This window comes from Protopterus annectens, chromosome 1.part0 (genome assembly GCF_019279795.1).
Source record: "Protopterus annectens isolate FY-2018-M chromosome 1.part0, PAN1.0, whole genome shotgun sequence".
Classification (NCBI taxonomy): Eukaryota; Metazoa; Chordata; order Ceratodontiformes; family Protopteridae; genus Protopterus; species Protopterus annectens.
The window spans coordinates 691,943,465-691,966,070 of record NC_056725.1 but is presented as its reverse complement, the minus strand read 5'-3'; the positions used below and the strand labels follow the sequence as shown (position 1 = coordinate 691,966,070).

At 39.5% G+C, this 22,606-nt stretch overlaps 1 protein-coding gene across 1 annotated transcript in view; it reads left to right on the top strand.

Moving 5' to 3' along the window:
- LOC122794071 (spectrin beta chain, non-erythrocytic 4-like) overlaps nucleotides 1-22,606 on the top strand; it is a 1,992,331-nt gene that overhangs the window by 170,587 nt on the left and 1,799,138 nt on the right. The window contains exon 2 of the mRNA XM_044062212.1: nucleotides 20,111-20,374. Coding sequence (XP_043918147.1) covers nucleotides 20,111-20,374 — 264 coding nt within the window. The remainder of the gene's footprint in view (nucleotides 1-20,110; nucleotides 20,375-22,606) is intronic.

The following is a 22,606-nucleotide window of genomic DNA, read 5'->3' as shown; positions in this document are numbered from 1 at the left end:
TCCCTCCACCCCTTCATTTAACCCTTGCATGAACCCATCCTTCCACCTCCTTATTGCTCCACCCTCAAAAACCTAGACCTGTTCTCAATTAACTCGCAAAGCCTTTTCAACAACACCACAGAACTATACTCTGGGATAGCCCATCCCCTCCTCATCATCTTAACTATTAACTGAAACTTGGTTAAAACCCCACATAGCTAATAACTAAGTCATACCCTCTGGTTACAACATATTTCAATTAAATAGAGAGGCAAAAAAAGGTGGTGGTGCTGCAGTTCTCTACTGCAATCTTCTTAATCTCTCCCCCTTGCAAACACCATTACCAAGTTTTCACCCTGCTAAACTAATTGTATTAAACTGTCACATGAATCCCGACAAAAAATTGCTGTTGGCTCGATTTATATCCCACCAGGGAACAACATTCCAATCCTAGAAAATATACTGTCATGGCTCTATGACAACATATCCTATGAAGCTACTATTCTGGGAGATGTTAACATAGACTGATCAAAACTTATGACATACTCACCTAATATTAGTATTAACCTGCATGGCTTCAGACAGCTCATCATATCCCCCACTCATATTTATAAAAACCCAGGCTCCACCTCTATCCTTTATTGGATACTTACTACTGACTCTGATCTGTACCACAACCTCCACATCCTACCTGACTCCCTTAGTGACCACCTACCTATTCACATCCAAAGACACTATATCCAAATACCTAGATTCCATATATACAGAGATTGTGATAAATTATCCTTCTTCACTGCTGAATCATTTAACTCTAAACTAGCATCCATTAACTGGTCCTTCCTTCACCACCCTCCCCTTAATGAAGCTGTTGAAAAATGTAACCAGATTTTCCTTGACATTTTAGCCGCACTTGCTCCCCAAAGAAAAATTAGGATAAAAGCTACCTATGCATCTTGACTATCAAAATAAACCCACTCCCTTATGCACAAAACAAATAGCATCTGGAAAACCTGGCAGAAAACCAAATCTCCTACCCTACTAAAAAAGTACAACGAAATTAGAAACCTTACTAAAATCACATCTATCAGGACAAGAAAAAACATTTATAATACAGCACAAACTAACCACATCTCCAACCCTAAAAAATTCTAGTCTACTCTAAATGGTATCCTTCACCATGGTAACCTTACAATCCCGAATCCTTTCCCTAAACTCACTGCTGGAGACTGCTACCCTGCTTAATAACTACTTCATAGACACTATCCACAAACTAACTCAGTCAGACCATAACTCTAACCCCCAAAGTCCACTGCTCCTACTCAAAATAATAAAAACCCTTTCTCTGTTAAACCTGTCCCTACATCTTATATCAAATCTCTTCTTCATAAACTTAAACCCAGCTCCCCATCTGCTGATATACTACCCCCTGTTTCTCAAACTTGCTGCTGAATCCATAGCCTTCCCTTTTTCTGTACTAATAAATATATCTATTCAAGAAGGCACAGTTCCAGACAACTGGAAATCTTTCTACACTATACCTCTGCACAAAGGAGGTAACTCCACATACCCTTATAACTTTAGACCAATAGCCATCCTGTCACCGCTTTCTAAAATTCTTGAAAAGTGCATCCACTCTCAACTGCTTAAATACCTAATCCACAAAAAACTCTTAACCCCTACCCAACATGGCTTTAGGCCAAACCACAGTACTGTTACTGCCCTCTTATCTTTCACACACACACAGTTGCTCACACCAGAGAGAATAATGAACTAGTATCCTGTCTCACCTCTACAAAGCATTTGATACAGTATCTCACTCTCAACTACTAACAAAACTAAATTATCTGAACCTCTCTCCTCTGACTTTGCAGTGGTTCCCCAGCTACCTTGCTAATAGACTACAATCTGTCCAATGATTCCCTTCCTGCTCACCTTCTTGCATGCAAAAGCATGGGTCCCCCAGGGTTCTGTCCTAGGCTCCCTTCTATTCAGTATATTTATTAACCACCTCCACTCAACTCTTATTCAATACACAGATGACTCAACCGTCATCACCACCTCTGACAACATATCACATCTCCATTTCTCTTGCACACAACACATTTATTGCAGTAGAAAAATGTCTTAATGAAAACCAGCTTATCCTAAACCACCAAAAAAACTAAACTCTTACTCTTTCTACCAAGATCATTCTCACATCACAAATCTACCTTTTTCATCTCTACTCTGAACAACACAGTTATTAAAGTTGATCCTCATATTAAACTTCTGGGTACCATAATAGCTGACCAACTAAAATTTGATCAGCATATTCGTCTGTGTATCAATAAGACACATACAAAACTAGGATTACCGTATTGGAGCAAAAAATTCCTTACACCAGATGCCAAATTGTCCCTAGCTAGGGCCTTCTTCCTGCCATGCCTCCTCTATGCTGCTCCCATCCTCACAAACTTACAATCCGAAAGCGCTAATCTCTTGTTCCATGGTCTAATAAAGCTGCATTTTGGTTTTACGGAGACGTTTCCTTATTTCATGGTGACTGATACAGCTTATTTTCATCTTCAGAAACTTACAATCCACATTAATCTCCCAGTTTGAACAAACATATAATAAAAATTCCAGATTCACAACAAACCAGCCTTATAAGACACTCCATTGCATTGCATTAAAAAACTACAATGGCCTGAATTCCCTCATTAACTTATCTCACAACTACAAGTTGCACACTCCATCCTACACAAACCTACTGCCTGCCATTCCCTCTCATCCCTAGTTTTCTTTTTCACCCCCACTACATCTCTCAGAAGCTCTGACCAGCAACTCCTTGACATACATAAACCCAACAAAAACATTGGTAAACTACTTTACACTTACTGTGTGTCTTTAGCCTGGAATAAACTTCCTAACTATATTATAAACATCGCAAATACAAATCAATTTAAAAAGCAACTAAAACTTTTTTTCTTAACCTCATGGATGTGCCCTTGCCAGAAGCCTAGCTGAACCCTCCCATCTCTCCAATGTTTTCCCTCTTGCTTTAACTCACTTCTCTTCCACTCTAATAACTTTATTGGCTACTTCTCTTACAAAGCTCTCTTCTCACAACTATATGTAGCTATACTCATGTTGTAGTGTACAGCTGTGTATCCACAACAACTAAAAATAATGCAATTATGAATGTACTCCATCTGTTTTTGTAGTTACTTACACTCTTATAATACATTGACTGTAATCTGCCTTTATATTTTACATTCCATGCCTCATCTGAAAATACAAATTATGCATATTTGAAATTTCTAGACTTCTGCTGAATTGATCTCATTCTATTTTGTTTACTGTAGCTGTATTTTGCTTAACTTTTTGTATATATTCAATGTTTCACTTTTTATTTTTATTATATTGTATAACTTAAAATACATTTTTCTATGTTCAGTTAACTTGTATGTAGCTTCCTGGAGCTTTTCTCCTCTTGTCTCCACTGAAAATGGTCTGGACCAACCCAGTTAAGAAATGCTAAATAAATAAATATGCAGTGTAACTAATCAATTTTATCAAGTTTGATAAAACACAAACAATGACATAGCTGCAGTCATTATTAGTTCAGAAAGATTTACCTTAGATCTTCTCATAGCAGTTACCTTTAAACAAAAACTGGATGAAAACTGGTGCTAGTCATTATTCCATATATCATTGCCATCTCATCTTCTGTTTTGCTTTCACTTAGAAAAAATAAAGCCATTAATGGAAAACTCCACCTTTTCATACAGTTTAACTCAACTCTTAGGTTGCTTTTCTCCCTATAATGTGGTTCCAGTATTGTATGGGTACCAGAAACCTCTTTGTACTTTATGAAACTTTCATTTATTTCCTTTGAATCACTTAGAACAACTTCTCACATAACTTGAGGAGGAATTTGTCTACACCTGCATGACATACCACAGACTCAGCAAAATCTGCAGTTTACAGTGTCAGGTACTGCTGACAATCTTATATGGGTAATTAGTCCTGCTGCTGCTGTAAAAAAAAGACACAGAGGTTTGAAACTTTTTTCCACTGTCTTTATTGCAGAGAGGAAGAGAACGTACACAGATTCACAGCTGATTCCAATGTAGCCATGCCTTTCATAGCAGAACACAGAAATTAGATCAGTCAGTTGTTAACCTCTTTCGACACATTTTTATAACCAGTATGACAGTATTGAAATGCTAAGCTTTAAACTTAAATGTTTGTTGCTTATACTGCTTTACATTTTAAGACTACTTAAATGTAGTATCAAAGATGTCTGTGACATTCAGGGAAAGTCAGAATTTTTTTTTCTTGTAATGGTTCAGTACATTTACCAAAATGTAGGGAGAGGGGACAGTCAGTTCATCTTGGATTACAAACAGATACTTTGAACAAAGGCTTGCAATTTAGCTACTTTTTGTTTACAGCTGTGTAACTCATTAGTATACTGTGAAACAAGCCCTAAGACACACACAAACACTTCATATATACATTCAGTGCTTCCAGCTTGCTATGTCCAACATGTGCCACCCAGCCACACATAACCTACTGTATCAGTTACCTACCATATCTTCTATTCATTCTTGATGCCTGTATAGCAGTAGCTCTAAGGCTATACCTTACTGTCAGAATCTTTAATCTGCTGCTCTCCAGCTTTCCATCTCTACTGCAAAACTGCAATACTGTATTGTTCACATTGTTCACACATTCGCGATTATCCCATGTCATCAGTTGTAGTCTTGTTTGGCTTGAATACTTAAAATCTAACATCTGTATAACTAGTATTATCTATTTTATTGTGTTAGCTATTCTGTAACATACCTCTCAACCTGGAAACATCAAAAATCTGGAAAAGGCCCATGAAAAATAGGTACAAATCTTTACGCTGATTAACATCTAATTTGCATACATACTTATGTAACCCCACCCACTCCAATGGAATTGTGGGATACCAACTTTCGAATGCAAACTGAAGAACAGGCAACCAAAACATGGCACCAGAGTCCCCCTGCAGCCATTCCAATGTCCCGTTACCTGGCTATTTCACCCCATTTACCATAAACACTAATGTATGCATACTGCTTTACTTCTACAATGATTTGGATTTTATTTTTACATTTTACAGCACAACAATGCAGAAACACTAAAAGACATCATCTGGTAAACAAAGCAATACTGTCTCACAATGAAAATAGGCTTGACATTAAAACTTCTTTGCCCTTGAAACTCACATTTATTGAAACAGCATTGAAACCCACACCACATCCAAAGAAAATGCATCTGGCCAGTGGTGGATAAAGATTACCTTTGGGCTGTTTTCAAATCATTGGCCCCTTGCACACAAAACAAGAAACATACATGTGTTCTTTTCTTTATACACCTTCCTGACTTTATTAAATTATATTCCTTGTATAATACAACACACATGTTAGAGCGCATTTTTAATTTATTGTTTGAACATTTTACCAGTAATCTGTACTGTAGGCAATGAAACAAAACACATGAACCAATAATGACAAAACTGCCCAGTTCAGAACTTTTCCATCATAAAAGTCTGCTTCCACACCCACACTATAAATAGAATGACAGTAGTGTAAGCCATAGGCATCTTGCACAGCGTCTCACACTTATTTTCAATTTCATTTTTTTTGGGGGGAGGGGGACTAAAGGTCAAAAACCAGGGAAACATTTTAAACATTGCTTGTATAATTTTGTAAAGTTGCTAAAATAAAATGTTGTGTTACCATCATGCATTTCACTGGCAGGTTTTGAACCCAGTACTCAATACACTACAGTCAGAACAACATACCACTATGCCAAATCAGCAGCTGCCTGAAAAATAGGAAGACTGAAACTTAATAGCCATCATTTAGTGAATTCATTTCTCACTTCTCAACACAGCTCTTAACCTCAACACAAAAAACATGGACAAACAACAAAGCCAATGATGGGGAATACATATTCAGTTCTCACTTCTCACTCACCATATCTCTGAACTGTTAGCACAAAAACAATAATGGAGGAATACAAATTGTGTTCTCACTTCTTATCATAGCTCTAAACTCTTAGCACAAATAAATGTTCTTACTTCTCATCATAGCTCTCTCAACTCTTAGTACAAAAAAAAATCTGGACAAAGCTCAGAGCATAACTTTCAACTGTTAGCAGAAAAAAAATGTTCTCACTTCTCATCATAGCTCTCAACTCACTCAGAAATGTTGGTGGCTAGGGATAGTAGGCTCTTTTTACCCTGTACCAAAGGTACAGGGTTTGAGCCTGAATACCTCTAGCCACCAAGTGTATTATATGGGGGCATTTACATACACACACACACACACACACACACACACACACCTTACCCTGAATAACGAGTGGTTCCTTACCCGAGTAGTTCACATTCCTCTGTCGTTGTTAATCCCTGCTCGCAAACTCTGCCCTGAGTAGTTCTCGGCTTGGCAAACTCTACTGTTTCAGCTTCCTAGCTGCACACAAGTTCCTCTGCTGTTCCCCATTCCTGCCAGCTTGCAATTCAGCCAGCTGGAAATGATGGTGTGAGCTCCTTGAGCTCAATTCCAACTGGCTGGTAGCCTGATGGAGCTGATGTTATTGTGCATGTGATGATGTCAGCTCCAACAGCACAAAAATTTTAAAAAAGGCAAAAAAAATCGGAAATGAAGGGGTGCCACTCAGGAATCGTGACACCCCTTCATTTGGACCCCAAAACTCGGTAAAAACAGAGTAATTCGGAATGGTTGGGAGGTCTGTTCTGTAATGTAGTGTTCAGTACCATCACTGCTTGCTTTCTATATTTTGATTCTGTAGCTTTATCATGTTGTTTTGTTTTTTGGAGCTCAGTAGACCTCCTGGTAAACAAATGCAAATAAGTAAATAAAATAGCTCAGAAAATAAAAGGGAGAGTTTTATTTTAAGGAAGAAAAAAATAGTGTATGAGTTATCTTTCCTTTCCCTTGTGAAGGTGGCACCATGATGTCATTAATGTCACTAGCTTGGCTTTGTCTTTGTGACTGGTACAGTTAAATGTTTTACTTAGATCTATGAACTGATCAATTTTATCTCTTCTTAAGTTATACTTATGATACATCCAATCAGTGAGGACACTTTTGGTAGTTATAATAGGATGATTTCACTATGAGCCATGCTATAAAGAAGCCAAAAGTGTGACCTGCTCTAAATAACATACTATCTCAAAAACCTTAGTAGAGATGGTAGGTGTATAATTGTCCTCACAACTTTTTATTTTCAGGGACAAGCACTGTCATTTTCCAGTCATTGTGGAGTATGTTCATTAATACTGATAAATTAAACAGGTGATGAGCAATACTGAAATGCCTAAAGCAAGCTTCAAAAGGTTGTGCCAGTGTCTTGCAACCCCAAGAAAGTCCGTATAAAACAAGCTCTAACATTTTCTAAGACTTTTGTTTATAGTTTTGAAATAGGTATGCAGCAGTAGGTTATTAGTGCCCTTTGCTTGGGCCACAGTGAAGCATACTCAGAGGACTCAAATTAGGACACTTTTTTCTGAGTATCTACACCACAGACTATTTAGAACTGCCTAAACTAATGTGTATAGTATGGTGATTGATACAGATCTTACTTATGTGATAAGAATGTACCTCTAAAAATGTTATGTTTCTATGTGGTGAAAGTTGAAACAATGCTTTCCTTTCTTGTGTGTAGAGGGGCAACATTTTGAAATTTGAATTTTTTTTTCGTAATGATAGGCAGATGGTGGGTACAGCAACATTAGACCTGAGAACAATGTATACTTTTCTGACTACACCATTGTCTCCTGGCCAACCCTCTTATCTTTCAAGTTTCCTAGTGAGTGAACCCTGTAATAGTAAGTGGGTTATGGGAGTACAGGCCACATACAGGCTAACAATCATGGGTTAGTATACCTCCCTCCCTTCCTCCTATCACCAGACCATTATATGTATTTGTGCATCTATATCTACATCTATCTGTAATTATTAATCTGCATCATTTAACTTAAGAATGGAGATCCTTATTAGGAACAATTTTTATAATTATAGATTTATATAATTAATTTATTTATTTGACATTTGTTAACCGGGATAGTCTGATGAGCAAAAGCAATTTTTCAGCAGAGGCCAGGGGAGAAAAGCTCCTTAGTACAACTAAGTTATTTCATTAGAGTAACTAGAAGGAATAATAGTAGCTATACATAAATACTCTATTCAGAGAATATCACAATTTTAACATAGATCAGAATGGCAGGAGAGGTACAAAAGTATAACTTGTAGGAACAATGGTAGCATACATAAATACTCTTAACAGAAATGACACAGTTTTCTCACAGAACAGAAATGGCTAGATTTTGGCTAGTTTGTAACCCCGACCTAATTAACACCTTAACAAACCATCATACAATTAATTTCCTTCACCTTCAACCTACAAGACTTTTTCTTATTGGATCAGGGTTATATATGGGGTGTTTCCTGTTTCTTTCTGTATCTTGATAAAGTCTCTGAACTGACAGAGACGAAAGCGCTTGCATTTACTGTGTTGCAGTAAAGAAGTGTGGACTCTGACATCAAGGATTCTCTTTTTTTTTGGACTAGCTGTATACCTATTCATCGACTAACTGTATACCTCTTCATCTATTTATTCCTGCTGGCTTCAGTCCTTTTTATGTGGATTTAATTTATTTCATTTGTGTTGCGTTTTTTGGTCTGTTTCTATGGCCTCTGAAGCCCAGGATATTGCCTCGCAGGGTTCGTTGTTCTCGCAGCAAGCAAGTGTTTCTCAATCAGGCTTAGTTCAGCCAACCCAGAGTGAAAATGAGGGCATATTGGCTTTTCTGACTCACCTATCTGAGAGACTTGATCGGACTGAGCAGCAGCAGGAGTCAATCATTTAGGCAAGCAATCGGCTTGTGTCTCAGGAGGGACGTAGCACACAGGATTCACCTCATAACCAGGAAACTGTGAATGAGACTGGAAATGGCACCGTTCAACAGCTTTTGAACAATGAAACACTTAATTCTCCTAAAAGGTCTGTTATTTGTAATAATCTTGGACCTAATGTGAGGGAGAAGGAACAATCTGTTTGCATGCCTTAGACTAATTGTATGGGCACTGGGGCTAATGGTACTGCTTGTATGCCTCGGAATAACAATACTGTTACTGGGGCTAATGGACCTGGACTTGTGCAACCTAATGGCCCGAGTATTTGTTTTTTTACATGATGAATTGCTTTTCATTAACCCAAACTCCTCAGGGGAAAGACTGGATGGAGCGGTGAGTCATTCTGAGTACAGCACTAACTTACAAAAGTTGGACTATTTGCTGATGAAAATTAAAAGGTTCCAATTAGATAATTGTTATTTTAAAGAATGTATTAGGTTAGGGATTGTGTCGAATGGTTTACGCATGTGGCGTTTCCCAACAGGGCTGGTGGCTAATTCATTACTGCATAAAGAGTTATTACAACTATTTGACAGGTATGGTTTAGAGTATATGGAGTTGGTTATGAAACATAATGATCTGTTACTTGTGGAACTTATGAATGAAGCTACTGTTTTGGACAAACTGATTGTTGATGATGTTATGCCTATAAATAATGTGTTTGATTATAAAAGGGTTTTTAAAAGTATAGAACATCAGGTTATTTCTATAAGGGAAAGGAAGGTAAAGAAAACTGAACATGATAGACAACAGTATAGGGTTGGTTTGGCCTGTCCTGAACCTCTCAAATCCCAGGTTTGGGGCAGAGGAGGGGACAATATTTCTAGCATTAATTCTGGGAATGACAACAAAGGCTTGGAGGGAAATGAAGACATTCCCACACCTTTTTTAGAAGGTGACTTCCCACCTCTAAGGAGGTCAGACAGGTTAAGGGAACATTACAAAAGGGAAAAACACCCTCAAGCAAACAGGGGCCGGGGCGGTTACAGGCCCCAGCGGAGGAGGGGCGTATGGGGGGGGGGGATTTCAGTAACTGTATCCATTAATGACAATGTTGGAGAGATTAATTGTAGAATTCTTCAGAACACCACTGGTGATTTTAAGGTGTTCAGTTATTCTTTATTGCGGATTGAGGTCCCGGATTGGAACTTATTGGCTAGGGGAACGACTTTTGTACCAACAATAATCACGACATGGTCAGAACTTTGGTAGATCTGTAGCAATATGTTAGGAAATTGAATTTAAACCTATATTTTCATTCAGTTGAATATGTTGGTGACCCACTTACATATATCAAGCACTTTTAACCCCCCCTTTGCACCCCTCTTTACATCTTTTCAAAACGGTGTGTGAGATAGATATGAGGAGTATTCCTAGGTGAAAACCCTCTTTGAACTTGAGTGTAGCCGAGGAAAGAAGCCTTGGAAAACTTAGAAGCAATGCAGATGTGAGGTTTATTAAGCCTGATAAAGGCAGGGGTATGGTCGTCATGGGTCTGGATGATTATAATACAAGAATGAGGGGAATGTTAGAGAGTGTTCATTATAAGAAAATCTCACTAAATGATTTGAATGGCTCATATCTTAACGCGAGGGAGCATTTGAATGACTTGTTTATTGAAGGGTCACTGACTATAGAAGAACTAAATTATATAGTAGTGATGCACCCAAGAATCCCCACCATTTTTGGCTTGCCTAAACTCCACAAGAGTTTGAGTAATCCCCCTATGCAGTCTATCATAGATGGGCAGGGGTCCATTACATACCCGATAGCTGAAATCATTGTTAACAGATGATAATTACATGTGTAGAGACTCTTGGGATTTTTTGGATAGAATTAACAATCTTGATTTTTGTGAATCAGTTATGTTTATCACTGTGGATGTGAAAGACCTCTACACGGTGAATACCCTATGACATTGGTTTACAGTGGGCCTGTGATTTTATGCTATATAAAGATGTGCCTTAGTACAGGATTAATGTGTGAACAGCTTTTTGAGTTTGTATTGAAGAACAACTGTATTTTATTTGAGAATGAATTTTACATTCAAACTGATTGTGTGACCATGGGCTCACCATGTGGGGGCTTATTTGCTAACATTGTCATGATTGAAGGGAGAAGAAATTCCTATAAGAGTCCCCATTTTTGTTCTTATTGTAAGCTGTATGTCCGATATCTGGATGATATTTTTATCTTCTGGGATGGCCACTTTGACCTAATATCTGATTTTTGATCTTACATTAATAGTTCTACCCCCTTTTTCAAGTTCACACATACTGTTGAAAGGAGTGAAATTTCATACCTGGATGTGAAATTATTCAAAGACATGGGTTCCCAGTCCTTTACTGCTGAAATATTTAGAAAAGAGACCTATTCTAATAGTCTGTTACACTTCAGCAGTGCACATCCTTTCAAGCAGAAAAAAGCAGTCATTAAGAGAGAGTTTGTGAGGGCAGCCTGCATGGTGTCCCTTTTTGAATCATTCTTGCAAGAATGTGATGTTTTGAGGGACATGTTTTTGAGGAGAGGTTATCCGCCCTTATTGGTCCATGAGGTTATGATTGAGGTTATTAACAAAAGGGAGAGGGGTAATTTCAAGGCTATTTTATCCCAAGTAGGGAATGGGGCAATTAATGATACGTCAGAAATGGGTATTGGAAATAAAGGGGACCATGTTATGGCATCATGTGCTAACACCGAGGGAGAGTTCGACTTTAGGGCTGACAGAAACATTAAGTCAGCATTTATTACAACATTTAGTGCAGATAGCAGATTAATTTCTGATATTTTGCACAAGAATTGGGTGATTTTGTCCTTGCAATGAGGTCAGGAAATGTATTAGTAATGCCCCAGTGGTGGTCTATAGGAAGGGTAGATGTTTGAAAAGCATACTTGAGAACCCTAGAAGTGACCCTAGTGAAGGTCTCATGAATAAATGTGGGATATGTAACCAGTGTGGTTTTACTATGGATTGTTCATCAGCAACCATCAATGGGCAGACCTTCAGTTTCAGGGACAAGTGCACTTGGCAATCAGAGAGGGTTGTTTATTGTGCTTTATGTGTGCAATGCCCCTGCTTCTGTGTAAGCAAAACTGAGAGAAAACTTAGAAATTGAATCTATGAGCATGTCAGGGACATTAAACTGAAGAATAAAGTGAATGCCTTAGCTAGGCATTGTGTGGAATATGAGGGACATTCTTTTACGTTTGTTGTTATTGATGTGCTGAAAAGGGACACAAAGGAGGGGGGGGGTCCATGGCCTTTGCAGTTATAAAGTTTGAAAGCATACTGGCAGATTAGAATGAATGCAGCTGTTTGGCAAGGATTAAATATGTTTTCCCTGGCTTGTTTTTTGAAATTAAAGGCACTTGAAAGGTGAGTGCCTTTCAATTGTATTAATTTTCTTCCTTTTATATGAATGTTTCTATCATGGAAGTTTTTAAATACATTTTTAGTATGTATGTATTTATTCTTAGGGAAGTTTTGGTCTTTTATGTATGTTTATATATATTTATCCGTGTGTTTTATAACTTATTTATCTTGAACTTGCATTGATACTTGGTTTTATTGATTATAATATATTTTTGTTTTAGGGAAGTTTTAAAAAAAGTCTTGTAGGTTGAAGGTGAAGGAAATTAATTGTGTGATGATTTGTTAAGGTGTTAATTGGGTCAAGGTTATATATGGGGTGTTTCCTGTTTCTGTATCTTGATAAAGTCTCTGAACTGACAGAGACGAAAGCGCTTGTATTTACTGTGTTGCAATAAAGAAGTGTGTACTCTGACATCAGTGATTCTCTTTGTTTTGGAGTAACTGTATACGTATTCATCTATTTATTCCTGCTGGATCCTGGTTTCAGTCCATTTGTGTGGATTTACAAACTTCAAAACCCTAATCAAGTGGGGGGCTTTGCCCCCCACACTCCCCCTAACTAAATATACCAACTCCGAGATCACTCTATGTTGGGAAAAAGGGCAAGTCCCGATAACAGCCAACTGAATTTTTCCCTATGAAAAAAATTTGTGGATGTGGCCGTTTGTGCTTTACAGCGTTTGCTCTTTAGGTGTCAATGATTATATGTTCAAAGAAAAGTCTCTTCGAGCATATAATATAGATGCATTGCCACTAATGTGTTGTCATGTAGTGTGGTTTTCTGTGTACTAGACAGCTTTAAAAATCATGTGTGATGACAGGGATTCAGAAACTTGTGTGAAGGGTTACATCAAGCTGTAAAATAGGGACATACCTCCACAGATCAACACAGTATGTGCACTGGTAAATCAGGTGTGAAAATAATTATGCTCCTTCAAAATAGGTGCAGCTGAGAGATCTGCAGAGTGTAGGGAGAAGGTGGGTGTGAGTTGGTGAAATGAGTAAATATTTTCTTCAAACCCCTGAAAACATTCTTACAGAAAAGTAAGACAGTTAAGCTCAGAGTACAATGTATATGGGCAAAAAATGTAATTATAAAGAGGTGGACTGAAAAAATTCACCTTCTAGCATAAACATGGAGCATAAATGACTTCGCTAAAAGTGACAACAATGGCTTTTTGTAGCAGGCTTAGGAAGGAACTAGAAAGTGCAGAATTGCATGGAAAAGGAGATTAGAAGAGATTAATGTGAGGGGAGCCCTGGCAGATATAATAGTACAAAGGACAGAAATGACACAAAATACTCATTTGAGATTACAAGTGTGTGCAGTACGGCATAATGATAGAACTAAGTAGGAAATTAATGGGGTCTGGGGGGGCATAAAAAGTTAAAAATAGCATTGGGTGATAGTAAAAGAGGAAACGGATACAGGAGACGTTGGCAAGAACAGTATGCACAAAAATGAATGAGACTGGCAGTGGGGCGTAAGGGTATGGGAGACAGTAAGACATGAGAAAATGAAGAGCAGGGCATGGAAAATAATTCTAGCAAATCAAGAAGGATTATGAAGAACCTGGGGAAGATGCAAAAGATTTCTTCTAAAAGGAATAATAACTCAAGTGCTCACAGCACTGGGTGATAAGCTCGCATCAGAAAATGTGTTACCAAAATAATTAAGTGAAGCAGTTGTACTGTGTGCAGAAGGAGTAAACTAATGTCTCTAGGTGTTATTACATAGTTAGCTTATCATAAGTTGTATGAATACTTGGTGACAGAATGCCACAGTGGAGGCTGCTACCATTTCTTGAAGGTAATCACCTCTAAGATTAGAATTGCCATAGCTTTATATCCTGTCAAAGGAGCCTTCTTTGCTTTTATGATGATGAATCCCATTGTTGGATGAAAGAAATATCTTGTATATTGCCCACTAAGATTTCATTAAGGCCTGTAACTCTATCCTGCTAGGTAAGCTGTTGGCCAACCTTAGAAGGGCGAAAGGTGGTAAAAGAGTGATGAAATAGGTGAGAGACTGGCTGAAAGTGAGGAAGCAAGAACTGGTTATTACATATTCCAAGTAATAACTCTTCATCTGTCCATAAGGAAATGTGTGTGTAGTGACCATATCTCCCTCTTAGTAACGAGGCTATGTGCATCCTTCCAGCTCTTGTTTATGCTGCAGAAGTTACAGAAAAATGCTGATACGTAACACTGCTAGTGTTGATTATTTTGAATGATAGAATTATCCCTCAGTAGGTAGCCTTCTACAGGGACCAGTCTTGTGTCTCCCATTTTTTAGCATGGTCTTATCACACATTGTACCTTGGATGATTGACAGCAGAATTAACTTTTCTACTGATGACGTGAAAATACTGGAGGTGGTAAGGAAGGGGAGAAGGCACTTTATCCAGGGATTTGAACAGACTAACTGCAACATCAGAGGCATGCCATGTGTGATTTAAGAGAAATGAAATGCACTGCATGCATGTAAGAATCCAGGAACAATCTTTTCAATCAGGAAAGGCTAGATAAGTACAAATGGAACAGATCAGAAGAAAGACTTGGGTAGTTTTCAGAGAAATAGTCTGCATCAAAAGCTGAATATTATGTTAGGCTGCATGACCTGAACAATACCTTTCCAGGGATACAAGCAGGGGTATGCAGAATAGGCATAATGGGGCTTGTATTTAGGGGAGAAAACTTGCAAAGGAACCAAGATATTAGGATCAAATAACTAGAGAGGGAAAGGTACTAGAGTAAGATGTGGCTAAGTAGAATTCTCTACTGCAAGTTAGAGATTGCTATCAAAATACAGGCAAAGAGAATGGGAAAATAGCATAAGGAAGTCCTAACTGAAGGACCTGCTCTGGTAGTGTTTTTAGTTGAGCCTAGAACTGACGTTGCTGTTAAAAAAGGAGTAAAATATTACATGATAACTGTAAGAATTGATCAGAAGAGGATAGAAAAAACTGGAAAAGTGATTTACAAGGGAACAATGGCAGCATGTATATGTATGGCTCCCAAGTATGAAACAAAATCCAAAAGGTTTATGATTTTTGCCTGAAAGTGTTTTAGATTTCAAAGATTTTTTTTTCCCATCAGGTAAGGTGGCAAATGTAGGTGTAATAAAAAAGAGAGACGTAACTGATATGTTATATATATATATATATATATATATATATATATATATATATATATATATATATATATAAACATGTTTTTTGAGAGTGTGATGAGTTGGTACATTTTAAAACTACAGAGTATTCCGTTGGAAATCCTGGCAGAGCAAATTGCTGTAACTAAGGTAATTATTCTTTTGAGCTGAGATACCAGATCTGAATTGCCTATACATTGTAAATCCGTAATATGTTTAATGCTACTGGCTGCCATAAAAGCAGTTGCTAGACAATGGAAATGAAGATCTAAACCAACTGTAACTGAAGTATTGAATACTGTTAGCAGTAAAAGAACTGGGAGTGAAGCCTTTAGGGAAAGGAAGGAGCAAAATACATATGAACAAGTGGAAGTTGTGGGAACAGTACTGCTAGAATAAGGTTCAAGAGGAGGAGTGATGTTTAAGAGAGGGCAGAAATTGTGCAATGTATGTAATGTTAGACTGTATGATAGTAATAAAGAAAGAAAACATATATGCCATATATAATGCATGAAAATGTTATAGTTTTTTCTTTTCTGTTTGTGTGCCTGTGTCTTAAATGATAATTTAATAAAGTGTTTAAAACAGTAAGTTTCCAAGGATAAGAGTGTAATCATCCCAATCTGCAGGTAACTGGTAAGGCTGCAGCTGGAATGCTGCATCCACATCTGCATTTCAAGGGGGAAAGAAGAGACTGATAATGCAATTGCAGGGACAGATTTTGACAGACAAGGATATTCATATGAGAAGAGAGGAAGGAGACATAGGTTGGAATTCAAGGAAAGTTGTCACCATGTGTAACACATGCTGTTGATGAGCCAAAGGAACTGGTTACATATAGATAAAATGCAAACAAGTACATAATGACATGTAAATGAGAAACCCCATTTAAAAGAGGCACATGGACTATGAAGTTTACATGATGCTAGGGTGCAAGACTAATTCAGAGATATATAATTGGAACAATTGTGTACCCATGTTCATCCAGTTTGAATATGATTTACAGAGTGCCTGACATGAGCCATGTTAGGCATAACAGTAACAGTCGCTCGATAACATGTACTGATAGCCACCTTTAGAGCCAGTACTGACAGTCTCATGTGTTGCATCCACCCAACCTAACAAAAATAATGTAGGCAGTGACTTGAATATCTGCATCTTGGAGATCTGCAGATAATCTCTTCCAAGTCTACATGGACAGACTACAGGAATTAGTCAAAACATAACCACTTGAGAATCAGGGGGCATGTGTGATATGACCATTCCTATGGACAAAAACATATGCGAAACTTTGAGCATCCTAGCCCCTTTCAGCAACCTACAGGAGGCACATAAGGTAAATAACAGGCCTCTGCCTTATGAATGTTTAACAATTTCTTTGACATCACGTTGCAAGGTGTAGATGAGCATATTCGGTTTGCAGAGACACCAGTGGAGTAAAACAGCATCCTGCTTGCATTCTGTGATATTGCCTGCTTCTCTAAGGTCGTAAATGCCAGATATTGTATCCATGTTGTTAAGGTCATACCTGATCCAGATAGATATATTTCTAGGAATGGCTCATAGGTTCATATTAGGCTATTGATCCAGTGCACCATTAGTAGCCTAGCTGATGAGCCCACTAATTTATCAAGATATGAATTAATACCAGAATCAGACTTAGTTTTGGCCCCTTTCCATAATGGATAAAAGGCCCAGACTCGGGGAGTACTTATGACTGTCCATCCAGTCATCCATGCTCTGCTTAAAAAGGGTCATGGAGCTACTCTACTTTACCTCTAAGAGGATTCTAGTCCATAAAAGATGTAATCTCCATGAAGGATGCTTATACCACTACCAAGTTCTGTTTATGTTTTGGTGGTAGTTTAGATCTCTTGAGCAGGTGTTTACGATGGTATTATTTTTATGGATGTTTAGTTGGTTACATATGACCACATCTTTTGAGGTTCTTTAAGTAAACAGAGATCTCCTCTTACTAGTGCTTTGCACAATGGCCATATCTCTTAGTCTTCTTTATGCCTGTTGCACAGTCCTATTATATCATCCCATGCAATTCACATCTCACAGCATGGTCTCCCAGATCTTGCCCATGATCTGCTGGTCTTCACCACCTTTGGACATTATGCACATGACAGGTGTGTATAGGGTCTGCATAGCACATCATTATCTGGATGTTGAACCTCCTTAAGCATTCCCTCCCCTGGGTGGTCATAGCAGTATCCACACATCTCCAGACAAAACATCTCATTCAGTGGGCACATGCTCAGTTACACCATGAATTACTCTCCAAGGCCTCCACCCACTACTTGGGTAAAATCTGCAGTGACCATTTTGCCATCTTGTATAGGGTTTTGAAATCCTGCATGTAGTCAAAGCCATGACAATCCCTTACACTATAAGATATAGTTTATTGTACACTATCCTACAGCCAGTGCATCTCTCTTTCAGGCATGCACAAGTGTGTCATTTGACTATGTGGTGGCCCTGCATGCAACACGTGAGACTGTGTATGGGTGATACTGCACCTATACTCCCTGATATGTATTATATCTTGAGGAACCAACAAAAGTGTGTCTACTATATCTCCAGTGAAATACCCATACATGGACAATACAAGGTCATATGTCTTGCAGATAACTGCACACTGACCCTCTCCTCCAGCAGGCTCTGTAAGCAATGCAGAGGTGTAAAACTACATTGTCCCATTCTCCATTTGTCTGTCTCTAATGCTGCATATCCACAGCTCTGTTTTAGCAATTCCAATTAATTCCATTCATATGTTTGAAAGTGGTCTTATGCAAGAAAGCAATGGTATTTTATAACAACCTATCATGGTTTACTTAATATGGCAGGAAGTCTGATGAAGCCAGATAACTCAGATGTGGGTGATTTGCTAACTGTACACTGTGCTGTCTATATATATATATATATATATATCTATATATATATATATATATATATATCTATATATATATATATATATATATGATGCAAGTGATGGACATACTGTTTAGTACGAGGCAAATGACATCTCCGCTGGTACTTCAGACCGCGGAATGAGTGTAGTGCCATGACACAAAGTACTGCTACATTCAGTCATCCATGATTCAACAACATCCATGCATACATGGCTGAGGGTCTACTGAACCACTTCTCAATAGACCTCCTGAGAGGCCATGGCTACTTCCTCCAATGTTAATTACAGGACGTCTACATATTGTTCCTGAAACATCACAAGTTTCCTGTTTTTCCTGCCAGGGATTTCAAGGAGCACCTGCTGCGCAATATGATGTGGTCATTAAAAATATTGGTGCTTATTTCAACCTGGCACACATGCACCTGATGCCTGGGTTTCACCTTTTCAGTGGATAAATGCAGACATTGATGTGATGAAATGGTGCAATACCACCCTACTTCATCAAGGGTAAGCAGAAATTCAAGAGATGTATCCAGAGATGCACTGTAAGTAAAGTTTTGGTTCATTTGTCTCTGTATTGTTATGTGTTGCCCACTTATGCTTAACAGTACCACTTTGTTTTTCAACTGCTGAGGAGCATCAATTAGATATGGTCAGCAGTCAAAGAAGGCAGAAGTTGCTTTCTAGTCACCGGAGTGTGTTTGTATTGTATAGCCTTCCAGTGTATTACTGTAGCTGTGCTCATGACATGTATATGACATCATTCTCTTTCAACCATCTCTCCTAAGTTTAGGTGCAGTTAAGGCATAGAAGGTGGCAAGGTGCATTCATCTCAGTCTTCAGCCTCTATGGCTGTTGCTGAGTCACTGGTGCCCTCTGTGTCTATCTTTCAGATACTAAATCTAACACTGGAGATCTGTGGTGCCTCCTTTTCAGACACTCAGCAGGGAGGGGGTAGTGGCAGCAATGATTTCACTGTAGCAGCAAGTGGGGAGGCTGATGGTTGCCGTGCTACAGCTGAATGCCTGCCTTTGAAAAAAGGAGCACATTCTGGAATAATTTGGTGAGCTGCTGAAGCCATGGGCCTGGCCATCAGTCCTCCAGGGAAGCAACCACCCCATAACTTTACATGGTCTGGCCTGATAGCCAATCATACTATCAGCTCATTCTCTCCCTTGCACGGGATTTCTCTTCCTTTCTCTGTCATTGCCTATACCTTGTTCTTTGCCCAGCCAACACCATCACCGTGTATCTACCCTCTGCCTGTATATGTTCATCCACTCTATGCTCTGCAGTTTGTTTGGATACCACGTCTGTCTGTCTGTGTTCTATGTTTCTGGCCACACCCATTCCCCACCCTTCTTCATCTATCCCATCCAAAGTCATTCATCAACTTTCTCAGTTTTAATAATGAATATGAGTTTAGAATCCCTCCTTGGTTTGACAGCTAGGATGTGTGTAATAGTTGGCCATGCCACATTGTTTGTCAGAATTTTATTGTATTGGAATCTCTCCTTGTCATGACAGCTAGGATGTGTATATCTACAAAGAAACTTTGCAGGATAGCAGTATGCAGAATGTTACCCAATTCTTTTGTGTAGTATGAATGCAAAAATACAGAACTATGTTTAGAAAAATTTTTAAAGAATACCACAGCTAACATTTTTCTACATAGCTTATGCAATTTCTTTGGTGGGCTAGTACAAACTGAATGTCTTGTTGTTGTTCTACAGGAGGGCCAGCAGCTAATGCTGGAAAACCCAGACTTGGAACCGGTTGTGACTCAGAAATTGAAAGAAATCCATGCATGTTGGGTGGAGCTGGAGTCTACAACGCAGGCTAAAGCCAAAGAGTTGTTTGAATCAAATAAGGCTGAACTGCTGGTAAAGAGCTATGAAGACCTGGACAAGAGGTTGTCACAGCTGGAAGGGGAGCTGGAGCAGCTGGATCACAGGAATGATCCTTTAAGTGTGAATAATCAACTGAAAAGGTTACAGGTGGGTAAAAGGAAAGATGGTCAACTCTAAGCTGCATTTTGTCTGCCATAAACATTTACTGTTGTTTCAGTGGTGGCTAGTCCTACATGGCCGACTACAAAGTTTTAAGTTTACCAAACTCATGACTCTGAGAATACATGTGTACCTTAGAGAAGCAGGAGGTACACAGTGGGGAGAGTTTTATTATATGTATTCATCTGATCAGTATTAAGATTTTGTGGAATCCCAACAGGTTTCAAGGAGCGGCTCCTATGACATGGGCTTTACTGCCAAAGTACTATGGTGCATCCAGTTTATGCACAGACACCCACCCTGCCAGTCGTCCTCCATCCTCTCCTCTACATTAATATATCCCCTAATGTCCAACCTACAATGACCACTTCCACTCCCCCACTAAGTACATTTCCTTACTTCAGGTAGCTCCCCCAAATGTCCTACCTACAGTGACCCATTCCACTACCCCACTAAGTACACCTCTTTACTTTAGATGGCTCTCACACAGTGACCCCTTCCACTTCCCCACTAAGTACACTTCCTTACTTTAGATGGCTCTCACACAGTGACCCCTTCCACTCCCTCACTAAGTGCGTTTCCTTACATCAGGTGGCTCTCACACAGTGATCCCTTCCACTTCCATGCTAAGTCCATTTCCTTACTTCAGGTGGCTTCCTCTAATGTCCTACCTGCAGTGACCCCTTCCACTTCCCCACTAAGTACGTTTCCTTACTTCAGTTGGCTCTCACACAGTGACCCCTTCCACTCTCTCACTAAGTGCATTTCCTTGCTTCAGGTGGCTCCCCCTACAGTGCCCCTTCCACTTCCACACTAAGTATGTTTCCTTACTTCAGGGTGCACTCACACAGTGACCCCTTCAACTTCCCCAGCAAGCACATTTCTTTACTTCAGGTGGCTGTCACACACTGACCCCATCCACTCCCTGACTAAGTACGTTTCCTTACTTCAGGTGGCTCCCGCTAATGTCCTACCTGCAGTGACCCCTTCCACTTCCCCACTAAGTATGTTTCCTTACTTCAGTTGGCTCTCACACAATGACCCCTCCCACTCCCTCACTAAGTACATTTCCTTGCTTCAGGTGGCTCCCCCTAATGTCCTACCTGCAGTGACCCCTTCCAATTCACCACTAAGTATGTTTCCTTACTTCAGTTGGCACTTGCACAGTGACCCCTTCCATTTCCCCAGCAAGTACATTGCCTTACTTCAGGTGGCTCTTACACAGTGATCCCATCCACTCTCTCACTAAGTACATTTCCTTGCTTCAGGTGGCTCCCCCTAATATCCTACCTGCAGTGACCCCTTCCACATCCCTACTAAGTACGCTTCCTTACTACAGATGGCTCTTCCCATCCACTCCCTCACTAAGTACATTTCCTTGCTTCAGGTGGCTCCCCCTAATATCCTACCTGCAGTGACCCCTTCCACTTCCCCACTAAATACATTTACTTACTTCAGGGGGCACTCGCACAGTGACTCCTTCAACTTCCCCAGCAAGTACATTTCCTTACTTCAGATGGCTCTCACACAGTGACCCCATCCACTCTCTCACTAAGTACGTTTCCTTACTTCAGGCAGCTCCCGCTAATGTCCTACCTGCAGTGACCCCTTCCACTTCCCCACTAAGTACGTTTCCTTACTTCAGTTGGCTCTCACACAGTGACCCCTTCCACTCTCTCACTAAGTGCATTTCCTTGCTTCAGGTCGCTCCCGCTAATGTCCTACCTGCATTGACCCCTTCCACTTCCCCACTAAGTACGTTTCCTTACTTCAGGTGGCTCTAACACAGTCATCCCTTCCAATTCCCCACTAAGTACCCTTCCTTACTTCAGACGGCTCTCACACAGTGACCCCTTCCACTCCCTCACTAAGTGCGTTTCCTTACATCAGGTGTCTCTCACACAGTGACCCCTTCCACTTCCCCACTAAGTACGTTTCCTAACTTCAGTTGGCTCTCGCACAGTGACCCCTTCCACTTCCCCAGCAAGTACATTTCCTTACTTCAGGTGGGTCTCACACAGTGACCCCATCCACTCCCTCACTAAGTATGTTTCCTTACTTCAGGTGGCTCCCGCTAATGTCCTACCTGCAGTGACCCCTTCCACTTCTCCACTAAGTATGTTTCCTTACTTCAGTTGGCTCTCACACAGTGACCCCTTCCACTCTCTCACTAAGTGCATTTCCTTGCTTCAGGTGGCTCCCCCTAATGTCCTACCTGCA